General features: G+C 35.2%; 1 protein-coding gene across 11 annotated transcripts in view; it reads right to left on the reverse strand.

Annotated features, from left to right (window-relative positions):
- Positions 1-12,079, reverse strand: part of PSD3 (pleckstrin and Sec7 domain containing 3) — a 727,165-nt gene that overhangs the window by 200,716 nt on the left and 514,370 nt on the right. For all 11 annotated transcript variants that reach the window (XM_032329159.1, XM_032329164.1, XM_032329161.1 and 8 more), the window contains one exon: positions 1,835-1,878. In XM_032329159.1, the coding sequence (XP_032185050.1) occupies positions 1,835-1,878 (44 nt within the window). The remainder of the gene's footprint in view (positions 1-1,834; positions 1,879-12,079) is intronic.

Genomic DNA, 12,079 nt, shown 5'->3' on the forward strand with positions numbered 1-12,079 from the left:
TATGCAGCCATCAAAAGAAATGAAATCTTGCCATTTGCGACAACGTGGATGGAAGTAGAGCGTATCCTGCTTAGCGAAATAAGTCAAGGGGAGAAAGACAACTATCATATGCTCTCCCTGATATGAGGAAGTGGTGATGCAACATGGGGGCTTAAGTGGGTAGGAGATGAATCAATGAAACAAGATGGGATTGGGAGGGAGACAAACCATAAGTGACTCTTAATCTCACAAAACAAACTGAGCGTTGCTGGGGGGAGGGGGGTTGGGAAAGGGGGGTGGGGTTATGGACATTGGGGAGGGTATGTGCTTTGCTGAGTGCTGTGAAGTGTGTAAACCTGGTGATTCACAGACCTGTACCCCTGGGGATAAAAATATATGCTTATAAAAAATAAAAAATTAACAACCAGAAAAAAAAAAACAGAAAAAAAAAAAGAATTTGGATTTACAAAACATATCCTCAAGGGTACATTTATTTGGTTTTTAAAATAGCTTAATAAAAGAAAAATATTCTCTCCCTTAGTATGAATGTATTTATACTTCATTTTTATTAAATTTTACTACAGGAGTTACTCTACTTAGGCCAGGATATGCCTTTAATATTTTAGCAAGATTCTAAGTATATTATTTATGAAATTTTCCTAGGAAACCCACTTTCATTCATTAGAGAGAAGTCCAAAAGTGATTACTTTGGGTAGGCCATGAATTCTTATTATCTTAACAAGTTTTCCTTGAAATGATATACTTTGAGTCTCATGATGTATATAAATATAGACACATCACATATACTTGCAATTATTAGTTCCAAATTAAACTCTGAATCCCTAATTTAAAACAGTACTATATGAGCTAACAGTTACTGGAAACAGTTTAGTAGTACTTTTTAAATAATTCATTCTAACCTGTTATCTGTGAGATATATGCAGTCAATTGCTAAACCTCTTTTTTCCAGTGTACTTATGAAAGAATAAGATTTATCCCCTAAGTTCTGATTATATAAACCTAAGTTCATGCAGACTGCTATGTAAGGTCACATGGTGGAAAAATATTTATGAATGCTTATTATCAGTGGAAACCAAAAATAAAATTCACATGTAGTTTTATTTAAAAAACATTTTGACCTAATTTATAGATAACTTTAGTTAACAATAATTTTAAGTTAAATTCCTAACTGCTGCAGTGAAAGAAAGATCAGAGAAAGTTCAGCATGAGTAGTACTGTTGGTCTACATAGGGTTAGATATAATTTATCCGTAATATTATCTCCCAAAGTATGTACCTTGAAACACACTACATTATACTGTTGAAAAGGTTCAGAAAACATTGTGAATTTGATTCCTTTCTTGGATATTGGCATTGTACAAACTCCTGAAAGTTTTGCAGTTAAAAATATTTTTTTAGGTTATTTAATCTATCATTTCTCAAGTTTTTCAGTATCTTAGTATAATTAGGGTCATTGGATACAAATTTGGAAAACCTTGATCTACGATGATAGGCAAGAGGGAATTAAAACAAGTAGATGGTACCAAAATCATTTGTATTAGATTCTGGATTATAGGTGATTTATCAGCTTTTCTTTTTGAAAGCTATTTTTTAAAAGGATACATTAAAAAGATAATTGTCTCTAGGCAAGGCAACTAGACTAAAAGCAAACAGAAAAAGACATGGGATACTCAGGGTTTACTTAAGGTTTTATACAATGTTAGATACTGGTCTGAAATGAGAACTGGCCATGCATATTTAATCCTTCTCTAAGATCACCTCTAAAGCATAAAGAAAGACAGTAAGAAAAGAACAAGTAAATCATGTATTAAAAAGCTGACAGCCAGCATACTCACACTGCCCATTCTAGCTTCTCATTCTTAATAGAGTTGTACAGCGCCTGTAAAGAGAGAAAACAAGATGGAATTATTCTTTTCATTCTGTTCAATATTTTTATTTATTTATTTATTTATTTATTGCCATTTATTTTTATTTTATTTATTTATTTATTTTTATTTCCAGCATTTATTTATTTTTTTAAAGATTTTATTTATTTATTTGACAGAGAGAGAGATCACAAGTAGGCAGGGAGGCAGGTGGAGGCGGGAGGAGTAGGTTCCCTGCTGAGCAGGGAGCCTGATGCAGGGCTCGAACCCAGGACCCTGAGATCATGACCCAAGCCTAAGGCCCGAGGCTTTAACCCACTGAACCACCCAGGTGCCCCTCTGTTCAGTATTTTTAATTCAGCAAATGACCAAAGCCAAAAGGCTAGACCGAGTTAGCAACCAATTCATAAGCCCCTTGTTAGTCACCCTGTTGGCTCTGAAAGTAAGGAACACACAGGTGAAGCAAATAAGCCCAGGGTAAACAGCATTTGGTGAAACAGATTTTGCACAAAGTAAAAAATGGCATTTATAAGTAAGACACACAATACTGTTACATTTTACCACAGTAAAATATTAGGATATGATTAAAATTAGACCATGTACTCTTATTTTTCTTATTCAAAATATGGTCTTATAGTTTCACTAGTTTGGGTACTGAAGTATGCCAACTTTTTTCATTGATGTAACTGTTTTCATAACATTTTAATGAACAAGATACACATGAGAGGGACTGAACCTAGGGTATGGAAAAGTGTCTCAGAATAATTTCAGAGTTTCTATACCAACGACTTATGGAGTTTTTATCAGTCTAACTTCATAATCGTGCTTTACATTAGTGAGTGTTACCCTGGTACGCTTGAAGTGGTGGGGAGGGAAGACAGAAAACTTCTTTAGAGCTTTGGTAATGATAATGACAGTCAGCATGATTCTCTGATTCTCCCAGATAAGATCAGATCCTTGTAATCAAGTTGTTCCACTATGACAACCACCCAAGAAAATGCTACTCCCATCTGTGCTTTCTTAATTTTGTGTAAGATGTAAAAGAAAACACAAACGTATCTCTAAGCTATAAAACCAACACAACACAAACTGAAGAAAAGGATATGTGCATCTTAACATTATAATGATGTTGGAATGTTTTCCTTCAAAGAAGGACTTGGAGAAATTCAAGTCACCAAAGATTCAGTACAAATATATTTAGGTTACTGATTTTATATTACTTAAGATTTAATTCATGTACCCTTAGCCAGTATTTTCACAAACTCTGTGGGAATTATGCAGGGTGGCTACAATAGTAAGTTTAACCCAGTGAGCCACCCAGGGGCCCCTACAATAGTAAATTTAAATACCAGATAATTATGAAACGAATAAAAATTAGGAGGCATTTCATAATTAACAGGACATGGTAAAATGTATCCTCAAATACAAAAACTGATAGAACATCAAATTAAAATAAGGGGTAAACTGAGGCACAAAGACCATGCTGTAAATTAAATGTTCTTTTTTGAGGAACTCAGATTTACTGAAGAACTACAACAACCTATTGTTTAAATGTCTCATGAGGCTGCACTTATTTAGAAATGCAGAGAGAGCAGACATCTAACAAGCCTCGGGAGACTCTTGCTGGATAAATGTCTTTTTAATGGGCTCCATGATTTGTATGAGCATTTTAAACCCACAAGTAACAGTTAAGTGAGAAACTGCAGTTGAAAAGAGATCATTAAAGGTTCTTTATATACTACCATACTCAAAATTACCTAGAATAATTTAATGATGTAGTAAAATTTTAAAAATGTATTCATAAAGTAGATATACTTGACAGTGATAGCTAAGCATCTAAATATTTTCTAATACATTCAATTCTGTCCTAGAACAAGTTTTTCAAATTTTTTTGCCCATGAGAATATTTTACTTAACAAGGTACTGAGTTCCAAAATAGAAAATTCTTGCTCAGATGCCTATCATGCAATAAAAAACTTTTATAAAGTATATAAAAGTAAAAGTATATTAAAAAGTATATAAAAGTAAATAAAAGTATTCTGTAAAATTCAACAAACTTGCCATACTGTAATCCTCTCCCAATGTATATATTATAACACGACAAATCTAAAAAGTAGATGTTATCCTTATCATTTTCAATTGCAAAATTACAAAGGGATTTTCTTGAATCTTTCTGGTGCTTTATAATGACACACTGTTTTTCTTAAAAAAAAAAAAAAGGAAAATGGGTATTGGAAATGCAACTAAAACTTATATATCCTTCATCACAATTTCCTATCCTTCTATCCACTCAGCTTAGTTAAGAACTGATTTGTCTTTAAGCCCACAGTCATCCCTTTCATTCTCGTCCATGCTTTATCACATCAAAAAGTCTTATTATTATTAGTATCTTCAACTTCTTTATCCCACTGCCTCTCTGTTGTACCTAAAAAAGAAACATTGAAACTCTTGAACAATCCTACTCTGCCTTCTCCACATTTATATTCCCTGTATTAGTTAAGGTTTCTTTAGTATTTCAAATACAAATACCTAACTCTAGCTATCTTACGCATAAGGGGCACCTAACAGTTTATGCAGCCAAATCCTAAAAACATGAATGGAGCTGGCCTCAGGGACACAGGCACTTAAAACTCTCCTCCTTGCTTCTCAACTATTCTCCTCTTTCCATCCCAAACATCTCCACTCCTTGTTCCTTTACTACACAAGAAACATTTCTATAACAAGCAATACCCATTACATCATTTATGTCTCTCAACAAGAGAAAACAATTCTTTTCCCTAACTCCAATTTGAAAAGATTCTAATTGGTGTGATTTAGATCACCTGTCCTCCCCATGGACTAATCCATGTGGCTGGAAGATGAGGTATAATGACTGGGCCCAGCCCTGAAGTCAAGGAAGTTGGGGTATGTATTAAAGAAGGGGTAGCACCGCCCTAGTCACTAGTGTAATCCTCCTGAGCTTTACAGTCTCCCCTATTTAAATGTGACTCGTTCAGCACTGATAGTGAAAACTAAATTAAACAAGAGCATAAATTATTGTCACTGAATATTTAGCATCTCAAACTTCAGGAGAGACTTCATTCATGAGTCTCATTTAATTTTTTGCCATCTTTCCTAAAATATATCTGGCAAGGGCATCTATTTTCTCTGCCTTTCTGATGGTATGGGAAGGGGTATCATGACTCTACCAGGCTAAACCTCTAAAATTGGTCCTGATACCTTCCCTTTCTGTGGTGACGTCTCCTCTTTTATTAGCTCCTTTCTATCAGCTGTCAAACATGTACAAGTCTCCCTAAACCCCACTTCTGTAATTTTGTTATCACCCTTTGTCCTCAGCCCTTATTTTAGCCATATTCTGAGAGAAGTTTCTATAATATTTCCATTTAATGTCTTCTCTTCAACTCAGGCAATCCTGCTTTCCTTGCTGTTCCTCCATTAAAAACTGATCACAATAAGTGCACCTGCTTCTTTCATGTTATATTCAAGGCCACTTTTCAGTGTTCCTGTGTCACTTTGCCCATCTGCAGCACTGGATACTCTCAAATATGTTCTTCCTTATTTTCTGTGACACAATACAGTCCCCTGCATTTTCTCCTCTCTGCATAATACCTGTTACTCACACCTTCCTTATCTTCACTTAAATGCGGGTGAGCCTGAGGGTTTATCTTCAGCTCGTGTGAACTCTCGTGAACATTAGATCCACATGTCAGACACACTTGGATGTTTTCAAAGCACCACAAACTCAGTAAAAAGGAACTAAGGCATGAAGACCTAAAAGTGGGGATGTATTCTCAATCTTAGTAAACTGTATCAGTATGAAGTAATTTTTTGAGTGTGGAAACACCATACATAAAGCCTATATAAAAGTGATTTACAGTAATATAAAATATAGCCAAGTCAGAATCCTGGGACTAGCAGAATTCTTCTATCAACTATTTCATCCAAATACCATTATATTCCTATTACACAATCGAGAAAGTTCCAAGTCAAAGTCATATTTGTATCTACCTACTAATGGCATAAGGATAAGTCTCTTAGTAATAATGTTTTTGGGATGATTTGTAAAACTCTCAAATTTCCACTCAAGAAACAACAAAATGAGATTTCAGAGCTGACAGAGGCCTTAGAGATCATCAAACAAATTCTTCCTTTTATAAATTAAGGAAAATGAAGTCCAGTGTAATTAACTTCTTTCAAGGTCCTATAGTTATTTTCCACAAACTCTGACTCAGAAATCACATTTCTCAGCAATCAATTGACTAAATTCATTCAACTAACTATATTCTCTCTTATCAACTAACTAAAACTAACTACATTCTCTCCTCCTAAGACCAAACTTTATAGTACCGTAAATGCCTGGCTTGTCAAGACCCATGTGAAAAGGTAACAAGGCCTCTCTCAGAATACATTCAATAATGGTGGTCACTCTAATATTCTAAAGGATGAGCTTTCAACAAAAGTCACTGTTGCTAGGACACAGGCTTGAAATGCCTTTGTTTGGTGACCATGACTGACTGGTTTGCCACTGATCCTATAGTCTCAGTCCACTTAAAAGTAAAGCTATCTGCCATATAAATGGCTGAAACTGGAGATGTAGACTATAGCTTGGGAAAATAATTTATCCCTGGTTATGTGAGGGGTTATTTGACCTAGCTCCAAGAAAGCAAAGTCTGTAGGCAAACATTGTCATGAAAGGCTGTTAGATCCCAGTGGCTATGAACTGACAGCTAGGGATAAATCAACCTTCAAAGACCACAGTGACCCATACGTATTATACGCAGTGAGGTGATAAACAATTGTGGTGGGCTAAGTAATGGACCCTCAGATGATGTCCAGGTCCTAATCCCTGGAACCTATAAACATTTCTGCATCTAGCAGAAAGACTGAAAATGTGATTGAGTTAATGATCTTGAGATGGGGAGGGGATCTGCGCTGGGTGGTGTCTGTAGAAGATGGAAGAGGGAGATTTCAGAAAGACAGAAGCAGCGAGGGCAATGTGAAGATGGACACAGCAAATGGACACAGGCACAAGGGAAGGAATGCTAACCAGCACCGTCAGCTAGAAGAGGCAGTGACTCTCTCCTAGACATTCCAGGAGGAGTACAGCATGTTGACAACTTGATTTCAGACTTCTGGCTTCCAAAGTTATGAGAAGATAAATTTCTGTTGTTTTAAGACACCAAGTTTGTGGTACTTCGTTATAGCAGCCCTAGGAAACTAATGTACAAACGTACAAATGTAAGACAGATATCTAAGTAAAGAAAGGCTGATTTTCAGAAATATTTCCAGAGTCGGTCCCTAGATAAAACATAATCTCTTACCTAAGTGGCTGACAAAATCGGTCAAAGAATTTAAAAAAAAATATTGATTATTGATCTCCATCCCAGATATTCTCATCCCATATCTACTGAATCAGATTCCCAGTAGAGAAAATATATAAATACTTCTAAATGCTCTATTCCTGACTTTTATATGAACTTGTTAAAAACCGCTTTGCAAATTTACCAACCATTTAATTTTTTCTAAAGACCTTATTATTTATTTGTCGGAGTGAGAAAGAGAGAGCATACACAAGGAGGGGGAGAAGCAGGCTCCCTGTGGAGCAAGGATCCCAGGACCCCCTTGACCAGGGCGAAGGCAGGCACTTACCTGACTGAGCCACGCAGGTGTTCTTACCAAATATTTATTTAAGTGAAATTCCTGCAGTTTAACCCAGGAGCTAGACAACAGTCAAATGCCTCCACTGAGATTAAACAGGACAGAATGATTCTTCAAATTTGAAGTTCATTAAATTTTAAGACTGAGAAAGCAAAAGTAAATTGCTTAAATTACAGAGATTAAGGTTTCTTGGTCTAAATTTACTTTTAAGTCTTTGTTCCTAACTTTTGATTGCTTCTCATTGAGATGATAAAATGCAATTTTATTCACGGCTCAACACCATTGCTGACAGCCCACACATGGTTCTCTGAAGTTTTCCCATTACCATGCGTTGTGTAACCTGAGTTTTTCTCTCTCTCTCTCTCTTCCTCCTTCTCCCTTCCTGCCACCCCTCCTCACAGAGAGGCACATTTTGCAATCTACGATATTCATGTATTTTAGTTCAATCATCTCTAAACTCCAATGATTTTTTTCCTCTATGTGTTCTTTCAATTATTATAAAAAGTACAAAAGATAAATTGGATTGCTTCCAATTTCCTTTAGTGAGACAGTAACCACAGCGAAATTTGTACCCAGGAAGAATTATGACACCATTAACACCATTAACACTAGGGCTATCTTTTCCAAGACAAATATCATGCAGATATTCAGATTAAGCAGACTTTTAAGTACAAAATTAAATATGCACTACTCTGGATGTTATTATCAAAGAGAGACTATGTTTGAAAAGACGTTATTTTAAAATGAATGATAAAACTCGTAATTAAATGAATTTCAAATTGTTTAGAGAAACTCAAAAAATAGGTCAAAGCAATGGTGTTCTATTTTTATTTTCTTTTCTATGCCTTAGAATAATACTGAAAAACTGCATTACCCTCCACATTAGAGGTTTCCCTAAAATCAGTCTTTCGAATGGATTTTTTGTTTGCCCCTTCTGTTCCTGCAGGATTCTACGTGTATTCAATGTACCAAATAAGATTATGGTAAGAGCTATACCCCCCTCCTTTTTTTAAGTGGCAACTGTCAAGTAGAGGCACAGAATAAACAGCCTGAAGCTTGGACCACAGAGCATTCATAGGGCAGATCCGTCTTAGGGAGAAGTACTAAAGATGAGTTTCTCAAGATTGATCCCCTTTAAGTCACTGTGTTCCTGAACCCACTAGACAATTTTCATTTACCAAAGTTTTAAAGAGTACTGCATTAAAGAACATATATTTACAAGCAACATCATAAACATTCATCTCTAGTTCTTACTCAGGGTGACAGAAGCATGCTCAATATAAAGTAACTTATTTTGTTTTTTTCCCCATATCTATAGTTAGATCTGTTTTTTGAATCCAGCCACCATGTAAACAGAATCGAAATCTATGTCTTGGACAATTAACTTGAACCTTCTGTTGTGGTGCACTTAACAAACCCAGCCAGCAATGGCAGAAATACCAAACCATTATCTGTCTGACTCAATTGGGTAGATGTGCCAGCAAAAACCCAAAACAGACAACAGAAAACTAATTTAAAAATGCTTTTGTTATTGAAAGAGAATCTGAGGTATACTATGTGTATACCTCAGAGGTATAATATGTGTAATTCATCACATAAACATTTTTTAGAGCATTGTGTTGGCTGGAGTGACATTATGCTAGGTGCAGACAAATACATTCTGCCTTCAGGGGCCTCTTATGTGAGGGTGACAAAATGTGATGCTAAACCTCACTGAGCTTTACCTAATGGAGAATTAGTCAGCTAAGACAGTCTAACTTTGCTTCCTATTTACAATGTGCAAGATGCTTTTACACACACAGTATCTAATAATCTGATGTGATATTGAATGTATTTTCTTTAAGTAAAAATTTTATAGAAGGAAAACAGCTCCAATCTCTGGATCTAAGGATTTAAAGTGTGGGGGTGAGCATATATCTGACTGACATTAACTTTTTAAAGATTTTACTTATTTATTTGACAGAGAGAGAGAGAGTTGATTCTCTAAGGGGGTAGAGGGGAACATGGGGCTTGCATGATTGCCTGTTGTCAAATGTATCTTTATGAGCTAAAATAGAAACCACCATTCCTTCATTTTTACTGAAGGGAAAAGAAATGTAGCCAAAGATAATACCAAACAGGCACACAAAAGATTTGGTGAGCAGTTCTGGAGGTACCACTAAACCAAACATGAAAATAAATAAAACTATAATTCCCAATTAACATTTCTACTAATGCAATACTCCAAACAAATACACACACACACGTATTTTCATTCATTCATTTTGAGGGATGGGTTGGTCAGTAAGGTGTTATGAGAATTTACACAGAGCACATTTCCCCTAAAGAGCCTTTACTACACCTTACAATTGCTTTCCATTTGATTAGCTACTATGTCTTAGGGAAAAGTTCTTAAATATGCTAGTATGAATGACACTATTGCAAATGCAAAAATTCAAATAGTATATAGCCATTAAGTTTCTTTATTAAAAATAGAGGTATAATTGTCATATAACATTAGATTAGTTTTAGGTACACAATATAATGGTTCAATATCTGTACTAAGTTCCTTTTTTTTTTTTAAAAGATTTTATTTATTTTATTTGACAGAGAGAGAGATCACAAGTAGGCAGAGAGGCAGGCAGAGACAGAGGGGGAAGCAGGCTCCCTGCTGAGCAGAGGGCCCGATGCGGGGCTCGATCCCAGGACACTGAGATCATGACCTGAGCCAAAGGTAGCGGCTTAAGATTACACTGAGCCACCCAGGTGCCCCACTAAGTTCCTTTTTAAGCAACAATTTTAACTAGAATTTTTTTCTCACTTTCTAAAACTGTAAATAGATCCCCTAACATAATAAAGGCCATATATGACAAGTGCACAACTAACATACTACTCAGCAGTGAAAAGGCTCAAAACTTTTCCTCAAGTCAGGAACAAGACAAAGATACTTAAACTTGCCATTTTTATTGACCACAGTACTGGAAGTCCCAGCTAGAGCAATTAGGTAAGAAAAAGAAATAAAAGGCATTCAAGTTGGGGAAATAAAAAAGTAAGTAAAATGATCATTATTTGCAGATGACATGGTATTACATATAAAAAACCCTGAAGACTCCATCAAAAAAAGTAGTGGATCTAATAAAAGGGTTCAATAAAGCTGCAGGATACAAAGTCAATATATGAAAATATGTAGTGTTTCTAACACTAATAACAAAGAATCAGAAAGAGAAATTAAAATAATTCTACTTTATAATTACATCAAAAAGAATATAATACCTAGGAGTAAATTTCACCAAGAAGGTAAAAGACCTATACAGTGAAAACTGTAAGATATTAATGAAAGAAACTATAGACGATACAAATAAATGTTAAGATATTATGTGTTCAGGGACTGGAAGAATACCATTAAAATGTCCATTGTATCCAAAGCAGTCTTCCACTTTAGTGCAATCCGAATAAAAATTCCAATGGCATTTTTAAAGAAATAGAACAAACAATTCTAAAAGATGGAAAGAACCGCAAAAGACCTCAGCCAAAACAATCGAGAAAGAAGAACAAAGTTGGAGGCATCATACTCTCTGATTTCAAACTATATTACAATAACTAACTACAATAACTAAGCAGCATGATCCTGGCATGAAAACAGATTTCACAGATCAATGGAATAGAAAGCCCAGGAAAAAATCCACATATATATGATCTATTAATTTATGACAAAGAAGCCAAGAATCTGAAATGGAGAAAGTACAGTCTAATCAATAAATTGTGTTAGGAAAATTGGACTGCTACATGCAAAGGAATGAAACTGGACCACTATCTTATACCATACATAAATTTTAACACAAAAAGGATTACAAACTTGAATGTAAGGCCTAAAATCATAAAACTCCTAGAAGAAGACATAGAGAGTAAGTTCTTTTATGCCAGTATTGGTAATGATGGTTTTGCCTTTGCAAAGGAGCAAAGAGTTGCAATTAGTTAAGTGGGACTGTATCAAACTAAAAAGCTTCTGCAGAGCAAAGGAATCATCAACAAAATAAAAAGGCAACCTACTGAATGGGAAAAAAAATTTGCAAATCATATATGTGATTAGGGTTTAATATGTAAAATATAATATACATAACTCAACAGCAGAAAAAAACCCAATTAAAATATGGGCAGAGGATCTAAATAGGCATTTTTCCAAAGAGGACCTGAATAGACATCCCCCTACCAAAGAGATGGCCAGCAGGTACATGAAAAGATGCTCAACAGCACTAATCATCAGGGAAATGTAAATAAAAACCACAATGAATTATCACCTCACACCTGTTAAAATGGCTAGTATCAAAAAGACAAGAGAGAACAAATGCTTGCAAGGATGCAGAGTAAAAGGAACCCTAGTGCATTGTTGGTGGGAATGTATATCGGTGCAGTCACTATGGAGAACATCAGAGAGGTTCCTCAAAAATATTAAAACTAGAGATATCATATGATCCTATAATTCCAGTTCCTGGCATTTATCCAAAGAAAATAAAAAGTACTAATTCAAAAAGATATACACAGCCCCATGATTACTGCAGCATTATTTACAATCACTAA

This window comes from Mustela erminea, chromosome 21 (assembly GCF_009829155.1).
Source record: "Mustela erminea isolate mMusErm1 chromosome 21, mMusErm1.Pri, whole genome shotgun sequence".
In the NCBI taxonomy this organism is placed as follows: Eukaryota; Metazoa; Chordata; class Mammalia; order Carnivora; family Mustelidae; genus Mustela; species Mustela erminea.